General features: G+C 34.5%; 3 protein-coding genes across 3 annotated transcripts; 1 reads left to right on the forward strand and 2 right to left on the reverse strand.

Annotated features, from left to right (window-relative positions):
* The first annotated feature begins 343 nt into the window (after positions 1-343).
* LOC114388086 lies at positions 344-1,022 on the forward strand. Its single transcript, XM_028348421.1, has 2 exons — positions 344-712; positions 825-1,022. The coding sequence occupies exons 1-2, from the start codon at positions 344-346 to the stop codon at positions 1,020-1,022; spliced, it is 567 nt and encodes a 188-aa protein (XP_028204222.1).
* A 2,249-nt stretch (positions 1,023-3,271) lies between these two features.
* On the reverse strand, positions 3,272-5,460 carry LOC114388278. The gene has a single exon (XM_028348691.1). It carries the CDS (start codon positions 5,357-5,359, stop codon positions 3,668-3,670), a length of 1,692 nt encoding a protein of 563 aa, XP_028204492.1. The 5' UTR covers positions 5,360-5,460; the 3' UTR covers positions 3,272-3,667.
* An 8,751-nt stretch (positions 5,461-14,211) lies between these two features.
* On the reverse strand, positions 14,212-19,343 carry LOC114387624 (external alternative NAD(P)H-ubiquinone oxidoreductase B2, mitochondrial-like). Its single transcript, XM_028347827.1, has 10 exons — positions 19,135-19,343; positions 18,457-18,709; positions 17,110-17,316; positions 16,664-16,914; positions 16,061-16,283; positions 15,810-15,914; positions 15,231-15,503; positions 15,013-15,134; positions 14,781-14,900; positions 14,212-14,688 (listed from the first exon to the last, which is right to left on the reverse strand). The coding sequence occupies exons 1-10, from the start codon at positions 19,224-19,226 to the stop codon at positions 14,601-14,603; spliced, it is 1,734 nt and encodes a 577-aa protein (XP_028203628.1). The 5' UTR covers positions 19,227-19,343; the 3' UTR covers positions 14,212-14,600.
* Positions 19,344-20,065: the final 722 nt, after the last annotated feature.

Genomic DNA, 20,065 nt, shown 5'->3' on the forward strand with positions numbered 1-20,065 from the left:
TATATATATATATATATATGGCAGCATGTTATTAAGTTTTAGAAATGGTAGATATGTATTGGTTAGGGCTGAGGCTTGGGGTTAGTTTAGTTGGTTGGGATTTTTTTAGTTGATAGGGTTGAGTTTAGGGTTAGTTTACTGATTAGGATTTAGGTTAGGGGTTAGTTTAGATGGTAGGGGTTAGCTTAGGGTTTAGTGTCTAGGGTTTAACTTATGTAGTGCATAGGCGGTAGTGTTTAGGGTTTATAATGTAGGGTTGATGACTTAGGGTTATGTAGGTTTAAATATATATGAATATTGAATTTGACCAAAAAAATTACATGTTCATCATGATTTGCAGATCATGGTTAGAACCAGAGTTTTAGGTCGTGCATTAGGTAGGGGTATAGGTAGAGCTCGGGGTGGACAGGATGAACATCATGCAAATGATGTTCTCTGGCGACGTAGGCCTACCGCATCCGTCCGTAGGCAACGGGTACATGTTTCTGTTGCTAATGACGTTGCTGATATGACTGAGGAAGTTCCTCAAATGACCAAGGATGTTCCTCTGATTACTACGGACGTACCTGGTCCTGGTGTAGAGGGCTTAGCTAGTGATGTTGCTGCGGGATCAGTTGCTGATAATGCTGAGGGATTGTCAGGTGGGCCACGTGACCCATCGGTGCTGACTTCATTTGTTGAGCATGTTGCACACAACATATGGACTGAAGATGTATTATAATTTTTATGTAAAGTTAATTGTTAATTATTTGTTATTGTTGAGTTGTTTGTGATAATAAATTTTTGATATACTGTTATTTGGAATCATGTGTTCTTCAATTCAGGAACGTCCTGAATTGAAGTTGGTCTCCCATGAAAGGAAGGTTGAGAAATTTGGGAGGCCAGCGCCTAAGATTAAAGGGCTAGTCGCTGCCAAAGGATTAACTCCTTTGATTGGGTGCTCAATAGTCACCAGCGATCCGGGAGTTATATCGACGTTTGTGGAGAGGTGGCACAGGGAGACTAGCAGCACCTTCCAGTAGGAAAGCTAACCATCACACTAGATGATGTGGCGTCACTCCTCCCTCTGCCGATTATAGGTGCCTTCCACAGCTTCGAGCCTCTACTTGTGGACGAGGCGATCGTCTTGTTGATGGAGTTGCTTGAGGTCTTGGGTGAGGAGGCTAGAGCTGAGATTGTATGGGCGCATGGGACATATGTATGCCTGTCGTGGCTACGGGATATCTATCTGAGGAGATGCGAGGCCCGACGGTGGATTGTAGCAGCTTGTGCTTATCTCCTCCACTTGGTTGGTTGTACTCTTTTTGCTAACAAGAGTGCAACACATGTTAATGTAGTGCATCCGGAGGCTTTTCGAGACTTGGGTCAGAGTGGGAGCTATGCCTGGGGAGCTGCTGCGCTGGTACATATGTATGACCAGTTAAATGAAGCTTCTTAGAGCAGTAGACGACAGATTGTTGGGTACCTTACTTTATTACAGGTAAATTTTGTGTTTGTAATATGTTACGAAAGCTTCTTCCGTAAGCTTTTTACGGAAGTTTCGTAAGAAGCATTTTACAGTTACAGAAGAAGTTCTTTCGTATGTTACATCTTACGAACAAATCTACTAAAATACAAGATACCCAGAAAAGCCATAAAATGTGTACCTTCGCCGAAAAAAAACACCACCTGGTAAGAGTTTCACCTTCACCGAACCACTAACTCTCTCAACACTTGCAAAAACCACCACAAACGATAGAAACCAGACAAGAATGAAAGAAACAAAGCTTGAAACGTAGAATGATACACACAACGCTGCCAATTTAAAGAAAAAAAGGGGGGGGGGGACAAAATTGACATTTTGATAAAATATCGGGTGCACCAGCAAGCAATGCTGCTGGGTGCACCTAGCAACACCCGACGGAAAAGGACATATCAGATCAAACAATATTTTTTTTTCAGCTCAAATCATATAAATACGTCGGTTTTCACCACTGATACCAGCTGGATTTTACATTATGAAATATATGCAACCTTAAATTCAAAGCACATCAAAGACAAAAAAAAATAAAAACAATTTCCCTCTTTACTGTGAGTGTTTTACTTCAGGGTTCGTGGTTATGGAGGAAATTTTCAGCATTTCTGTACCATACATTCTTTTAATATCAATTTTAATTTGGTATTTTTTCTTCTTCTCATTTAAAAAAAATATAAAATAATCATACATGCCAAATATCGTGATTATACTTAATGGAACGAACACGTATTCTCGGAAGACTAAAAAGATTATTGAAGGATGTCTTGCGGGAAACTAAAAGGAAAAAAAGAAAAAAGTCTTTTTGACTAGTGTAAGGTGTCAATCAATTGAAATGCCCCAAAGTGGATGCAAAGACAAACCGTTTGCGATCATAATCCAACCATTTTATTGAAAATGACTTTACCCGTTAATTGATCTAATTTTCTTAGTAGCGTTTGGAACAAGCCAAGACATAGTAAAACACAAAATATAACTTAAACATGGGCACCGAACTTATGGCAAATTTTTTCTACATGTTATTAAGTGGGTCACACCTACCACAATGCACAGTTCTTCAACCATTAGTTTCTGTTTTTACCATCAATTCCTTTTAGATATATTCAAGCAGAAATATTCGTAAAAAAGAATGCCTCTTCAGGCCTTCAATAAACACAATGAATGAAATCATTCATTTGGGATGCGATCTTGGGAATTGGAAGAAGCATGGGTTTCCTGTGGCTTCCCTCAACCCAATACCACCCTACTTGATCCACCTTTTCACATGTTTCCCATTCATTAGTCCTCTTGCATTGGTTGCATATACGCAGTATAATAAATGCAGCCCAACCTCTTTGATTTGACTTCACCACACAAGCAAGAAGTTTGCTCTTTGCTCTTTCCTCTTCACAGAATCCAAGTGCCTCAATCTTCACCCAGATTTAGAAACTTGCACTTTCACAATGTTATTTTCTAATACTAGAAGCTAATAGGGGTTAATTAAGAGAAGCATAAACAGAAAGAGAAGGATGTAGGTTCATTTTGTTGTCTTATCTGAAAGATCCCAGGCAACAAGCATGCAAAGAATTGGCGTGTTGTGCTTTCTCAATTAACAATAAGGAAACTGCCGCTACAGTATAAAAGACAAACTAGCTAAAAGACAAAGCACTACAGATGGAAAACTTCATCTATCACTATCTCTTTGCACATAATGCTAGATAGAGAGAAGCAAGATAGCCACTACTCACATGCCCCTCAAGGATTGATGTACTCCCCATGTGATCACACGATTCACGTATTTATACACGAAATGATATTTTTGGAACAAACACTAGTATAGTAACTATCACCAGTGATTAATTACATTCTTTTATGATACTAGTATACCATAATACTAATAATAATATCATCATCCTTTTCTTCTTCACAACTGAACTTAAAAAGCTAAAAAGCCTAAAAACAATGCCAGTGTCCCCACGAAAATCTACAACAAATCTTTCATGTTATCACTATTTTTCTTGTTACAATCTCAATAAAAATGCTGAGCTACTCATGTCATGGGCAAGGCAAATGAAATAAAACTAAAACAAATTGAGATGAGGAAATCAAATTAGCAAAACTTGGAAAAAAATTATGTAAAAATATACAGTTAAAAGGTGAAAAAAAAAATTGCATTCAAGAGTGCCAGATTCCACTCAACATACTGCGGAATCGGTTTGTGGATAGCTTCCTCACAAGCCTCTTGGCATCAGAAGAAACCTCAGCTTCTGCAAGCCTCTCTATGTTTTTAGCATACCCGGAACTCACAATTTTTTTCCTCCCACTGTTGCAACTTGTTAGTGACATCAAGATAGAGATCAACAACTTTTTATTACCTGAATTGCCCTCCCCTGGATCCAGCAATTGCAGAAGAAGAGAAATGTTTCGGTCATCCTGCACAAACCTCTTCCTATTTTTCGCCACCATAACCATGCTAGAGAGTGCCTCTGCTGCCATTTCCCGAACTTCAAACGATTTCGCATTCAGAAACTTCACAAGCTCAGCCATGAAGCAGGCATCACCCAACGCCTTCTTAGCCTCCTCCGATGTTTCACAGAATCTAAACGCCACCTTCAGTGCCAACTCCTGAATCAAAGCCTCCCCATTTCTCACATAATACATCAATTGATCCACAAAGCCATAACTCAGCAAAACACTAACACAACTACGCGAAGAAAAACACAAATTATCAATAACCCTCATCACAACCTCTCTTGTTTTTGACGAACAAGACCACTTAGGATCCAAAACACGCAAAAGAACACGAATCCCTCCTTCTTTAATCACCATCTGCCTAACCAACTCATCACCAGAGGCAATGTTCTGAATCAACTCAACAGAACTCACCTGAACTGCTTCATCCTTAGACCTCACAAGACTCACAAACGTGGAAACCACACCCTCCTCAACCATAAACCTCTTGATTTCCTCAACACCACAAAGATTCCTCAACACCCCACAAGCAGGACCAACCAATTCCCCTTTACACTCTTCCACACTCTCACAAATCCTCAACAAAGCAGTAACACCCCCATGAGCAGATACACACCACGCATTATCCGAATTCTCGGTCAACCTTTGCAAGCACCTCGCAGCACCAACCTTCCCAACCTCACTCCCACATTCCAAAACCCGAATCAAAGGGGCGATAACCCCAGCACCAACCAAAACCCCTTTATAAGAATCAAACCCTGCAACCAAAGAAACAACCTTAGCAGCCTCCTCGACAACCTCAACCTCGTTAGAACCTAGAAAATCCACCAACACGTGAACAAACTCAGAAACCTCAACAACCAACTTCACATACTTGTCATCCTCCACAACCACCTCATGCAAGTTCACCAATGCTTGCTTCTTCATACCCAAATCACCAACCTTCATTCGAGTCAATAAGTCCCTTAAGTAGAACCTCATGTCATCTTTGCAAGCTCCAAAACCAGGCCTTGAAACTACTACGGAGTAGCCATGCATCGACACGCCCTTCTTGAATATCTCAGATAGCTTCTTCACGTGAGCTTCCAACTTTCCCAATGTCAAGTCCAAATCGCTCTGCATCAGAAGCTTCCCGCTGTAGGACAGATCCGCGCACCGCCGCGCCAGCTCGAGGCACTCCTCCGCCGTGCCCGTTATTGCCGGGAGCTCGCCGGAGAGTGACGTGGAATCGCCGGCAACGAGGGCCGAGTGGAGCTCCTCCAGCCTGCTCCGAATCAGTTGCCACTTTCCGGCGAAGACTCTGATCGAGAGGGAGAGGGAGATCAATGAAGAGAGGAGCGCGATTACTCGCCGGAGACCGGAGACTGAGGTTGTCGACGGTTGTTCGTCACCCATTTTGGTTCTCAGAGCAAATCCATTTGGTTTCGGAGGTGGGTATATCTGAGTAACGGTGTCGGAGGAGATATATAAAGAGAGAATGTAATGTGCTTCTCACTTCAGATCTATACTTATCCTTAGATTTCAGTTGATAGAAAGTTGGACTCCTGTGTGTTTATTTACCTGAATACCCTTTTTGATTTTTTTTTTTCAAATGACTATTAACAAATAATCATATTTTTTAACGTGTGTAATGGTGTTTGGTTTATCGTTCTTAGCTTTACGTACGTTCGTTCACATGTAATCATATTTTTTTAGCATGTATAGTACGTGTTTGATTTGTCGAATATCATCTTATAAACATTCATTCACACCTTTCAAGACTGCAAATGGCTAAGAAATGAAAAAAACGTGAGTTACATACTTAATTCAACCCACCTTTTTCCAAACACACCTTAGTTGTTTGGCTCAAAGTGTCAATGTGATTTTTATATTTAATTTGGACTTTATTTTTAGAAATTAAGGGTGTGTTGGAAAGATAGTAGAAACGAATAGTAAAATATATAGAATTCATATTTTTACTTTTTATTTTAATTTAATTTTTTTTTATCTCAATTCTATTTTTTTATTTCGTTGATAGTTTCTTAGTTATAATTTCTACATTAAAAGTGTTTTTTTTTTCATTTTCAATGAATTTCTACATTAAAAGTGTATGAAATAACATTTGTTAAAAGAAACTAATCTTAATATTTTAAAAGACTACCCTGTCTTTTTGGGTTGGAGAATATCCTGAATTCACAAAAAAAAAATGGATGGATCAAAGGGACATGGGTATTTTGGTCAATGTGGTGGGAATAGGGCAACTCAATCTGTAGGATGTTTTTGTTTGGAAAGAAGGGGGACAATGCAGGTCCAGAGAGAAAGGGAGGGTTCAGAGCAAGGTGATGTCTTTATTTTATGCTTGGTGAGTGAGGGATTTTGTATTGGTGCTTCAGCAATGGTGAATTTGTCTATACTCAAGGTGATTTTGGATATGCGACATAAAAGGTATGCAAATTATGGATCAACAAAAAGACAAGGGAGATTTATATAAGCATCTAGGAAGCGAGCCGAGCCTTGCAAAATGCACTTTTTTACTGTTATTTTTCTGGACACTGGTGGAAGTTATTAGTTAACAGTTATTTAAGTAAGAGCAGAAGTATAATTAGTTAACTGCTACTTTCCGTAAATACCATAGCAGGAGTCATACTCTGCATGCACTCACGTAATACCGAGCAGGTACGAATTAACCTTCTTTTTTTTTTTTTTTACCTTTAATAATAATTTAGGAAACTGGAATCTTGGATAGGGAGAATAACAGTAATCCTATAATTAGGAGATCTCAAGGAAGAAGAGGATATAAAATTAGATCAAGTTGTATTTTGAAGCTTTTTTTCATGTAGTATATTGGAACAAGAAAATTTTTATGGCATCTTTTGCCACATAAACCCTTTTCAGTTCTATGAATTCACTGTCAAAATTAATGCGTGTTTGGAAACGGACCAGGGACATGACTTTTCACATCAAAATGGAAACTAGTAGTCCTAACTTTCACGTTTTCACATCAAGCACATGATTTGTTCATAGTAGAACACGTTTGCAAACTTGAATGTGTTTGTTATTTAACTAGCTTGTTTTGAGTTTATGATTTTGTTCAATTTTCTAAATCAACGGCAGACTAGTAAGAATTTACTGTCTTTCTATCAGCTTCAGAGTTTATTTATATGTAGGAGAATATGATTGAAGTCAAGCAGAAACATTTATAATTTAGAACAAGTGTCGTATTTATTCAATTTTAAATGATATACTTCAGAAAAAAAATAGACATAAATCATCTAGCTAATTTCAGTCCTAGTGCATTATTTCTGCAACATCATAACATAAATCATCTAAATCTTAAATATTGTTTCTAGTGCATTGTCTCCATAAATGTGTTGACAAAACAGACCAGCTGCAAATCAATTCCAAGGGCACTAGAATGAAGGATGATCCGAGAGAGTGGTATTAGAGTAGCGATTGAATAATAGTTGAGAGCAATGTAAGAGCAGAGGCACAGCTGTGAAGTGTGAATTAATATAGTCAGAATAGATGGAAAATGCAGATGGACCACACAGTAATAAGGACAGAGCTTTGATTAGGAAAGCAAAAGCAAAGGGGCAGCTTTCAATGGCCTTGGAATGGGAATGACACTGCACACACCCCACCATGTGAACCCCTTTTGCATTCGCCTTCAGCCAGCAGTGACCTTTCGCATTGAAAGTGGAAGTGACTCTCATAACTAATTCAGAAAAAAGTGACTCTCTTTTCCTACCCTTTTTGTTGCTTGCAAACTGATACCAAACATGAGTCCAATGAAAGCCAAAGGGGAATCACTGAAAATCACTACCATACAACCACCTCCCCAGTAAACAACATTCAGCAATGAAACCTCAACCGTTTGATCAGCTTCAAATTCCAAATCAAATCAAATGATACACACTACATGTATGTTTGGTTTTCAGGTGAAAAGTACTTTTGAGGCAAAAGTACTTTTATTAAAGGATCAGAACCCTTACTTTTATTTTCATTTTTCTTTTATCCATTGGATTTACATTAGAATACATGCACAACATTTCTAATTTCAATCCAAACATGCACTACATCTTTAAAATAAAAAAAGTGTGCATGTTTTCAATAGACAAAGGGGGTTGGTTCACGAGAGAGCCTGAGCGGAAGGTCCAAATGGTATTAGCCAGAGGCCACAGGGCACAGGCTCAAAGCAAAAGGGTAAAGCTGCCCCATGTCATGACAATCCCGAAAAAAGCATCAAGATATACCAACCATCCCCCACAAGCAAGATCATCTTTTGAAAAATTTATGGTGGTTTACTATAGAAATATGAAGAGGTAAAGTAGCATTGGTACGTGACAAATGGGATACTAGTACTAGGTAAAAAACAAATACAAAAATTGAATAACTCACTGTGTGATTTGGTGGAAAGTTTCAACAATGTTAAAGGACAAAATTGGTATCTGATATATAGCATGTTTGGATACCAGTACCACACAGTATTCTCTAGACCAGAAGTTCAGATTAGCGAGTCTAAAATACTAAAAAGCTATTCAGTTTGATTTATTGTACAAAGCTGAGTGCATTGTGCTCGGAGGGTCCTGTGGTTGAGTGGGGGGGGAACAATTCATTGGAAAATACTTATTATTGCTCTCTATACAACATAATTGCAATTTCAGTTCTGCACCTCAGCACATGCCTCAATTCGGGGGCCAGGAACCCTGTATCTTGCATATATGTCTCTCTATATCTTTGAAGCAAAGTGGGGCCCTTTTCTCTAATTTCATATTTTCATTCAGTTGTGCACTACATGGCCTAAGTTACTTTGTATCATGCTAATTGCTAAATGAATCTATCTTATAATTGAATTTTACTCGCCTAAGGCTTTTTTCCACTTGTCAATGGATTGTGATTTCATGTTTTGTAAGATTGCCCAGCAATGATGAGCACTAATAATCATTTGAATTTCAATTTCACTGTTGGACCAAAACAAAAGAGAATTACTGTCTAACCCTTGTCCATGTTAGTCAAGAAGAACTGTGTGCTATTTTGGTTTTTTTTACCCGCTTATATATGTTAGGTGCAGAATGTCATTAATTTATATGCAAAAGCAATGCAATGCTACCTTTGAGTAGGCACAAAGTGAAATTCAAGACAGCAGAAAAGTCTGAAAATACCTTAGCTTTGAAGAGATATGTATCTAAAAAAGTATGTTATATGTTCGTCAACTCAATGGAGGGCCAAGATGTTCCTAACCAATATAACAACATGGGAAATAACAATACTGTTGGAGATTGTTTGATGTGTTAATTCCGTAAAATAAGAATAATATGCTACGCAATCATTCCACTGATATCATAGACGATGTTTATATAGAAATTGCTCAATTATTGTCACAGTTAATTTGTTTTCAGCTTCAAGCAATCAAATATGACACGTAAAATTTTGACTTCTTTTAAACTACTTAAACCTGTCATTAGTATGATCCTTCCTAATGCTCGTGATAGTATTTTATATTTATCTTGAACAAAAGACATGAATTCAGATCTGAGAATCTGCACGTTATCAACCTCGATGTGATGTATTAAAGGAGTTAAATAGTAATCAATTCCTGCTTCTTTTGGACCCATACAATTGTCGAAACCTAAGAACCAAAAAAGGTGGATATGAAACGGACCCCGCAAAGTATCATTGGTCGGCTATTACTTCTGTAATCTAATCACTTTCACATCAACCGTTAAATAAACACCATACATTTCAGTTAGAAAAATTATATACTTCAATACATTTTCAAATTTAAACTGCCTACAGTTTTCCATGCCTAATTATAATATTGTCAGTTTATAAATGTCCTTGTACATTTAGTTACTTGCCAGGTTAATGTTTGCTACATGTATGCATGAAGTAAGCATGATGTCCATGCATTTAAAAGCTGAAAAATCTTGACTATATGAGTTCAACACCAAGTGCTGTAGCCATATGCATCAAACCCCAATCCCTATTCAATATCTTGACTTATGAATATGATGATTAATGGTTATGGACCAGCTGCAGTGCTTGATATTACAACTTATACTACAAGAAAAAGATGTGCCTATGGGGGATCATGCATGGGTCCTCCTGCATGCATAGCCCAAAGACCATACGGTTATTATTAGCTAGAAATTTGAAAATGACGGCTTGCCAAAACTTTGGTTACGTCTCATAATGCACTAACTAGTGTTATGTATAGGAAAAAATACTGCCCTGTTTATAGATAATTAATTGCTGCATGATCAAATACTAAACATGTATCTCATAATAACAACCATTTTTAATTCAAACCTCACCATCAAGTTTATGAAATTATTATTCATTACTTTGTGAATTGAGCTGGTAATATGGTTCCGGTTTCAGGCAATCATTGTATGTAAAGTGGTTGATTAAAACAGTGAGCAGGGGGACCAATGCATACATAATGTTTGAATTGAATCATGACTTGAAGAATTGTAACTGCTATCAGAGGGTTGTGCTGCTGCCCAACTTGGAAATAGTTTTATACTGAGGAATAAAACTGTAAGACAATTATTACTGAAACACTATGTCTTTTTCTTCTAATTTTAATTCTTTACTTTTAAAATGAACACAAGTTTATAAACGAAATCAATGTGTAGATTATACTATTATTTAATTATTTGTTATCATGATTTTATCTTATAAAATATGCTATAAGATTTTTTATGTTAATTTTAAATTTTTCCTAATCTATTTTTTATATTTATATTAATATATTATTTAATTTAATATAGTATACAATATTTTTTTTGAAAAAATATAGTATATAATATTAAAATGGGTATTTAATTATAAATAATTTAATTTTGATTCATTTATAGTTGAACTAATAAATAATGAATTGACTTAAATATGTTTTTAATCCTTCAAATTTAAAATTGATCTTTTTAGTCATTGTAATTTGAAAAAAAAAAAAGATGTTTTAGCCTCTGTGCCTAAACATTCAATCCCTCGAATTACAGGGAGAAATGACCTTCAATGTCGCAAAGAAACTTTTGACATTTTGGTTGATAAATAAAATATATTATAGACTTAAATATATTTTTAATTCATGTAAAATAATTTTTAATTTTATTCTTGGTAAAAAAAAAATTGTTTTCATCTCTCAAAAATATGAAATTATTGTTTTCAGTTGTTACTATTATATGACACTTCTAAAAAAAATTCAAATATTGGAGACAAAAACGGTGATGATTTTAAAAGGATGGAAAAAAAAATCTGATAGTGACCAAAAATATTTATTTCAAAATTTAGAAGGATTCATGAAAAAAATACAAGAATCAAAATTAAAATATACTCATTTATTAAGAACTAAAAATATATTTAAACCTATATTATAATATAAAAATATTATGAAGTACATGTTATTTATTTAGAATGGACAATATTTTGTCAAAACTCAAAAGTATCATACCACGAAAATAAATTAAAATTGTTTACCCAATATCAAGAAGTGAAAAGAACGGAGAGTGCAAACATTTGTAGTTGATAGGAATGAGGAAATACGTACAGCAGGAGCACAACACAACCCAAGGATTTTGTTTAGATTTGTATTGTCTGATATTTTCTGTTAGTTGTCTGCACAATGCTATCATATTAGATGCTATAAATAGGAGGCAATGGTGTAATAAGGGGAGAGAAAAGAAATTTACACTTAATTTTCAATAGTTTAGAATAAGAGTTTTACCTTATTCTCGAATACAAGACTTTCCCTTTGTTCTCTGTTCCTAAGAGTCGTTCTTCAAACTCAATTCACATTTATATATGATCTAGCATGTGCTTGACGTGTGAATGCAATTAAACATATATATACTATATAAATATATCATATTGCATATATAATATAATTGTCTAAAGCAAATAACATACGCATGACGATGGTTTTGATTATTCTCACAATATTCAAACAATACATCATTAGATAGAGTATCAAGTGATGGTCATCTTGATATTTCAACATACCTATAAGAAAAATTAACTTATATACAATATAACTATCATGGAGAGTACTTATTTGTCAAAGGCAAATTGCATTAACTTCAAATAAACTTTGGTGGAACATAATTAAAAAGGTTTCTAATACAAACTAAAAATAAAACATTATTTCAATTATATAATGTTATGTATTTTATATAATGTATAATATATTTTTATCTCTGTGCCAAAAAAATATATATATTTAAATGATTTTTTTAATGTTTATATTGTTTCAACAAATTGTTTTACTATATTTATGCAATAAATTTGTTATATTTTTCAGTATTTTAAATACTTTATATGTTTTTATCACTTAAAATTGAATTAGAAATTAGTTGACAATATTAAGTTGAATTGAAAATTGAAATCCATGTAAAAATTTATAAAACAATGAAGTTAAGCGACTTTAATTCCAATAGACTGTACCATTGGAGATATCTGGTTAGTCATATAACCAAAAAGTCTGTGGAACTTCGGCGGATTGAAGAATGGAATGGGTCATGGCCCCAAGGCTCATGCGTTCAGATTTTTCTTTTGAGCTGACCAATAAAAAGCTTTCCTTTTACTGTTGACCAAAACAAATGACCCTCATTTTTAAGGGGATGTGTTGTTCTTTTGTTTCCTTTGCTTAGACAAGTCATGATCATCTTCCATTTCCCCAAACAATTTTCTGCTTTTTCTTTCTGTTTAAAAAAATTTCATTTGTAAAGGAGTCAGGCTGGCATTACAGAATAATTAGCTTATACTTAAAGACAATTATATATAATAAACTGTAGAGAGACAATCCTCACCGACCACACTACCAAAAACTCTTTAAAAACTTCATGTTGCTGGCAATGGGCTCCCTCTCATTCTGTTAAGCAAGGAACTAACATGCTTGGATGTCCATTTTTTTAGATAAGTTTTCTGCTGGTTTCTTCTACAACCTAGCTAATAAATAAACTACATATAACTTCAATTTCAGGAAAAATGCTTGAGAAATTGACTTGTCGGTGACCTTTAGATGGTTTAGTGGATTCAACTTTCTTGGTGTTGAATAATCTTTCAAAGGCAGAGAAACTTTTCCCTAAATGTTGAAACTTCATAATAACTTAGAGGTATAATTAAGAAGTTATAGTTAGTTTGGAATCATTTACATCTATTTATAATTAGCTAGTAATTTGCTAAATTCTAGCATCATATAAACTACATTATGAGCCCAATGAGAGCATTCTTGCATGTTCAATAGATGTATTTTCTCTATATATAAGAAAGAGATTCATTGACTCTAGGAATAAGTCTTGGACGATCACTCTCAATAATTTTTTATAAAATGCAAAATTCATAAATTTAACCATTAAATTATATGATATCATTTTTGAAAATCATGCATGCCAAATTTTAGAAAATTGTGCTGTTTTTTTTTTTTTTGATGGGCTGTTATTAGACAGTTTGTGGTTACTAGGATACATTGGTTTTGAATGTTTTGATCTTTATTGTATGGCTTCTTTTAGTGATCACAAGTTCACAACACAGATTTTGATAGGCATATACAAAAAAACTTAAATAAATTTTTAGTTCTTTAAATTTGTAGTCACCATAAGAGAAATACGTTAGGTAGAGAACTGAAGTAAAGATAATGAAATACGCCCATAAGAGGTAACTAATTTTGAGATTTCTCCCAAATTCGTAGTCATCAGAACTCACGCTGCATGTATTTGTTGTTCATTTGGGAACAATTCGATGGCTTATACTTGATTTTATTAGTAATTGCTTTTTGTTGTGTAAATTGGTTGTGTTTGTTTTTTTATCACAAACTGTTTGATGTTCTCAATCATGGACACATGCATATGACAGAGAGAGAAAGATTAAGACTCTTTGTTGGTTCTAAAATCAACTCTGAAAATTGTTTATTGATTTATGCATTATTATTATTACTTTATAAGTACTAGTATCTGTCATGTTTTTTATGTTCCCATTTTATACTTGATTACTTTATAATACTTTGTGCAGCCTTGTCAACTGAGAAGAATAGTGACAGACTCAAATACTTTGTAAATTCTTTATTTTATTTTTTTGGGAAATCACATGTCCAAACGCACGCAAAGGGAAGGTGGGTTGGACTTGGATACTACGGGGGAATATCTCCGGTTGTTTCAAAGTGGCGCTGGACGTATCAAGGAATCACATCTAGTCTGTGCAGGAAAGATTTTGGACGTATCAATGGATAAGTTTTGATTTATTAACCCAAACAGAAAGTTTTGCAGGAAAGATTAATAAAAATCACATTTTTTTCCCAATTACAAAAATTCAACTGAGTTGCAATAAATTCAATGATGACCAAATCGGAAAAATGGAAAAGGAACAAAAGATTAATTGTAAAAACAAGAATGATTTGGTATGATAAGAACATCGCCTATTATCTCCAAAACAAACTTAATCTGCAAAACTCGGAAACCAACTAATGCCACGACTCTAATACAAAAAGCGGGAGTATTCAACCCGAGTTCGAAAATGGTGAGCATGTATCAGCTGTTTGAGTTCGAACATCACCAAGCTTCCTTACTTATTCAAAGAATAAATGGAATCGAAACAAATTTTTCCTATGTAAAATATAGGATCAAGGAGCTCTGCCACATTGCCAATGCAAAAGACTCTGGAATCAGATGCTACTTGAGTCCCTTCCAAAAATAAAACGTCTTGTCCAGTCTGAAACTACTAAAGCTCTAGTACGCCAGCTTACTTGCTTGCTGTTCAAAGAATTAATTGAAGCTAAAATAGATTTTTAAAATAATGTCCCAAAATTCAGTGAATATAAAAATTGGTAAAAGGAACACAGTACCTTGCATAGACAGAATACCACAGCCATTGACTGCTATGGCCAATTGAAACCCAATCTCCAGGAAGCTGGGCAGCTGTCTGCTCTCCTCCCAAAGGAGCAAATTGACCTAAATGCTTGTACCTTGGGGAACAATCAACAATGTGCGAATGAGTAAAAACATTGGCGAATGGAAAACCTTGAAATCGTATAAATGTAAACATAATTGAGCAAAAGGAGGGAGCTAGTCAATTACCTAAAGGGTTTGAACCGATGGTGACCTTCTCCCCTGAACCTGAGAGGACCCTCAGGATTTTTTTCACACTCTTCCATCCGATTAAAACACTTGGCCAGGTAAGTGCCTTGCTGAGATGCAACCTGTCATGAATTTTCAGAAATTCAATATCATATCACTGAGAAGCATGCATCTTTTAATTACCGTTGTGAATGCCACAAGCAAATTATGGCATGAACCTGTGCTGTAGCAGGAAGAAATTTCATTTGAGAATCCACTTTGGAAAGTGCAGTTTTGAGTTCTTCAATATTCAGTTCAATTGATTCTTTTATATCATCTCCCTTGGCTTCCTTCAATAAATCAGCAATGTTGTGCATCTGTTTATTCTTCAGATATAGCTCAACCTGAGGGTATCTTTCACAGATATCTTTCATGACCTCTTGAAATTGTTTGACCGTAAGTGTTCCGGAACTCTCTTTGTCAGCCTTCTTAAAGATTGCCACGATATCTTCCTAAAATGGCCAAAATCAATTCACAGTTAACTGAAAGAAAGATAGCATTTGAATAGAAATGAATAATAGTCAATTAATACATGGCTCTAGATTTTCAATTAAGCAAATGTGCATTTCTATTTCCAAGAAGTTAAATATGTCTTCAACGAAAAACAAAACAAAGAAACTGCAAAATAAAAGCCAGATGAAAAATTACAATTTTGGTACCTAATAAAGTCTATGGATAAGAATGTCTCCTACTTTCGCGTATGTAGACACTTGGAAGAAAGTTAATTAGATATATGATGAAAATATTGTATTAATTACCATGACTTTCCGCTGGTTTATCGTGGCACAGTCACCAAGCGCATAGACATTGCTGCACCCTTCAACTCTCAACCACTCGTCTGTAGCTAGAGCACGCCTGCTAGCCTGTTCAGAAGAGAAAAAACAGAGCGAATGACAAATGACTTTAAATTTATTTGCTGAATGATAGATACAAACACCCAGAGAAACAAGACATGGAACTATGAATTAGCACAGATACAATACTACTATCTAGTTTCTCAATAACACACCTGACCGATTTGTGCCATGAAATCTTTAATAAATGGACGAGTGCCAATACCAGTTGACCAGACAGCCATTCCATACGGAATTGTCTTAATCTCTCCTCCGTTTTTCAGTTCTTTAGTGGAAATTTCTTTCTCGGATACCTTAACAACCATGGATCCTGTTTTCACATCAATCCCGTCTCTTCGAAACTTGTCTTCAGCAAAAGTAGTAATTCTCTTGTCAAACCTATAAGAAGAGCAATGGAACATATCCAGTATGATAAACTAAATAACAAAAGATTCAAATATTAATGGTCCTTTCAGATAACTATAAGTAGTTATAAATGTTTTGGTTATACATGTCTGGTTCAGTTCAAACAGCTAAAACTTTCAATCTATTCCTCCTCATTTGCTGAACCATGAAATAAGGATTTTCAGCGGTTAAAAATTGTGCAAAAAACTTTCCACAGAACAAAGCCATCCAACCCGCACAGTTAAAACCCATGACTGAATACAATACTTTAGAAGCCTACTCACACAAATATCAAACTATATGACTAGACAAGGTATCATTGGAAGAAGTTCTTAATAACAAGTAAAAATATGATTAATATATCACATCCTTACATGCCCAAGATATGATCTCCGGCCTCCAGAAGTGTAATTTTAACTAAATCTTTAATCCCAGGATATAAACGGAGCAAATCCTCATTGACAAAATCATGAAGTGAGGCTGCAAACTCTACTCCAGTAGGTCCACCTCCAACAATAGCAAAATGAAGAATTCTCTTCTTCTCATCTTCACTTACATCGGGCAAATTTGCTCTCTCGAAGCAGTCAATAACTGTTCTTCTAATTTTTTTAGCATCTTCAACTTCCTGCACACCATGAGATATTAAATTCCAAAAGCATGTCAAAAAACATAGAATCCAGTGCACACATAAGTCACCATCCATAATAACAATAGATTTGACCCCTTTCCTCCTTCCCCTGACTATTTTTTCTTAACGAAACTTTTTTTTAAATGCTGTACACTATAAAATATGATAAAGTAAGATAAAGAACGAAGTTACCTTCAAGAAATGGCAATTCTCCGTCACTCCTGGAGTATTAAATGTATTGACATTAGCACCCACCGCAACTATTAGGTAGTCATAATCCACAACAAATTCTTCTTTCCCATTCAAATTATTGTTCACACTAGATCGACAGTAAACTTTCCTATTTTCTGCATCAATCTTGAAACATTCTGCTTCACTGAATTGTACGTCCACCTTTTTCTGCTCAAAAGAAAACAAGAAAAAGGCCGAGTTATAGTCCTTGTCTCCAAAATCAACTATAACGCTAGTGAACAACGTGGCTTAAAGAAAATTACTTCACTGGAAACCTAATCACCAGAATCAGCATATCCTGATAGTAACTGGTGAAAAACTAACATAGCCGTCGGGTTCGTTATGAGCTACAATGTTAGTGTACTCAAACACAACTATTGTACGAAGAGAAATATGGAAGTCTTGCACAGCAGTGAAGGAAAACTTTACAATTAACAGACATGAGTCATACGAGTTATGACACTTAAGAAAAAGAGCTCTGTTTGTATCAGAAAATAAAACAAAATGATGTGAAAACATTTTAACCGAGATGCAGTTGACTTAGACAACATTATATGTTCTTTGTGAAGCAGACGCAAAAAATAAATAAATTTAAATAAAGAACGTTTGTTATATTATCAGAAATATAAAATCCATTTAATATTTATTTTTTAAAGTAATTAAAATATTTACAAATAATATTTGATATCAAATATTTCTCAGTTACCAATATAAGGCATTTATAGTGCTAAATACTCTGTATAATAGTGTGAGCATATTAATAACGACTTTTTATATCCTCTCAAGATATATAGGTTAAAGGAAAAAAATTTGTAAGGAAATAAAATGTCACGTAATACGTCAGTAATATAAAAATAATTTATTTCACTAAATTTTTTTATATTTTTCGAGATAAAAAAATGAAAATCATAAAAGTTGGTCAACCGCAGCTTAAGATTTACTGTTGACAATGATTAGTTATTGTAAATAGTATTATTATTTATTGATGGATGGCATGAAATTGACTAGTGATGATATAAAAAAATATTTCTGCAATCTGCTTATTCCTCATTAAACGGAAAGTATTAAAGTACAATTTTTTTAAGAGTTTAAAGGTAACCCTAAATAATAACAGAATACTTTTATGGTATATATTTTATTATTTTACGCTTGAATTATTCTTCAAATTATTCACTACTCTCTTTCAAACTCCCAAAATATTAGTCAATGAGGTTAAAGAGTGCTCAATTTTAGCAAATTTATTTTATCGTCGTGAGTAAACCATTTAAACTGCAAGAAATAAAATAATATGGGCTTTTAAATGATCACCTTCTTAAAAATATTGCGAACTGGCTCAACAATGCTGCGCGCTTCGACGGTCCCGCACGTAACGCTAGGCAGCAAAGGAGTGAATGCAAAGTAGTTACGAGGCGATACTACTTGAACCTCATATTTTGGATTCTTCAAATTCTTCATAAAACTTGTGGCCGCCCAACCAGTTCCCAGCACCACCACCTTCTTCTTCTCGCTAACTGCCTCTTCTGGTGCAACACTCTCACCATAAGCCCAAAGACCACCACCACTGCATCAACCAGCATATACATTGATCATAATTCATAAATACAATAGATCTACATCCACGCAATGTCTTTAAATTTTACTTGCATATAAATCTGAAGGAATCGCCATAAAATTGATAAACTAAAATAGAGAATTGCTTGAAACAGAGGATCCTAGCTAGCAGCAAATGTGAACAGAGAATATTTTTGACATTACAACATCGAAAAATATATTTCATATTTATTACAATGCACGGATCTAACTTTTTTCTTTTTAAAAAATAAACAATAAAAATAGGAATTAGAAACAAGCACGTCCGCAACATAGATAACTGCAAAGACAACGAATGATAATTGTGCTTTAATTTCTCTCGAATAACAATAATGAAAAAAATAATATTCACCGAAAACAAGGCGAAGAATGAAGTTAAATGATATGATCCTATACCTTACGGCGGTGCAGAGCAGTACAAGCTTAAGATGCGACTGGTTATCACGGAAAGCTCTAGAGAGATGCTGGAAGAAAGTGATACTCGACATTTTCTTCTTTTTTTTTTTTTCTCGCAACGAAAGTGTTTGTCCAAAATTCCGGGAAGAGAAAAGAGAGAGAATGCAAAACGAAAACGCAAGCCAAGAAACAGGGAATTTGTTTTAGGGCTTTGGAGACGCTGTCACTACGGCTCCATACATTTGTGCGGAAATTTGGCAGATTTACCCTTTTTTGACTTGGCGGCCAAGTTTGGACAGCGTGAATGCGAAACACGACTCAGTTTTTTTTCCTTTCATGCTGCATTTTTTAATTTACAAATATATATTTTTTATCCGTTATTTGTAAATATTTACTGCGATTGATTTATGAGAGAATCATTTATACAATTAAAATATCTACTATATCAATTATTTTAAATCTAATCAATCAATTATATAGAATTTTACGTGGATAATTCCGTAAAATAAAACTTTTATATAAATTATATCTTGTTGGTTGAATATAACTTTTATTCTCAGGAAGTATTTGGTATAATTATTTTTTTTTCATATTCGAAAATCACTAATCTTTTAGGATCATGATTCTTAAGAAAGAACAAATTATAATTTGTTTTGCTGCCCATTAACATTATTAATTAGGAATATTTATATAGATTTCATGAGAATTAAAGAATAACGTTATATTTTTGCTATAAACTCTAATTATTTATCATATTAAATAATTTAATAAGAATAATAAGATACTTTTGTCATAGTAAAATTTATATGTAATATATTTAATCAATATAATATATAGTAGTATATTGATATTAATTTATAACATATTATATACATATATATAATAGCAAGATATATATAATATTTTCGGTTGATTGCAAGGAAAATGTCTG

The sequence above is a fragment of the Glycine soja genome, chromosome 15 (genome assembly GCF_004193775.1).
Source record: "Glycine soja cultivar W05 chromosome 15, ASM419377v2, whole genome shotgun sequence".
NCBI classification, from domain to species: domain Eukaryota; kingdom Viridiplantae; phylum Streptophyta; class Magnoliopsida; order Fabales; family Fabaceae; genus Glycine; species Glycine soja.

Excerpts from the sequence above, each read along its gene's own strand:
- LOC114388278 (XM_028348691.1), bottom strand. The coding sequence starts at position 5,359 with ATGGGTGACGAACAACCGTCGACAACCTCAGTCTCCGGTCTCCGGCGA.
- LOC114387624 (XM_028347827.1), bottom strand. The coding sequence starts at position 19,226 with ATGTCGAGTATCACTTTCTTCCAGCATCTCTCTAGAGCTTTCCGTGAT. Across the intron at positions 16,915-17,109 it reads AGAATTGCCATTTCTTGAAG|GAAGTTGAAGATGCTAAAAA; the intron begins GTAACTTCGTTC and ends CATGGTGTGCAG. Across the intron at positions 15,135-15,230 it reads TTCTTCCTGCTACAGCACAG|GTTGCATCTCAGCAAGGCAC; the intron begins GTTCATGCCATA and ends AATTCATGACAG.
- LOC114388086 (XM_028348421.1), top strand. The coding sequence starts at position 344 with ATGGTTAGAACCAGAGTTTTAGGTCGTGCATTAGGTAGGGGTATAGGT. Across the intron at positions 713-824 it reads ACAACATATGGACTGAAGAT|GAACGTCCTGAATTGAAGTT; the intron begins GTATTATAATTT and ends TCTTCAATTCAG.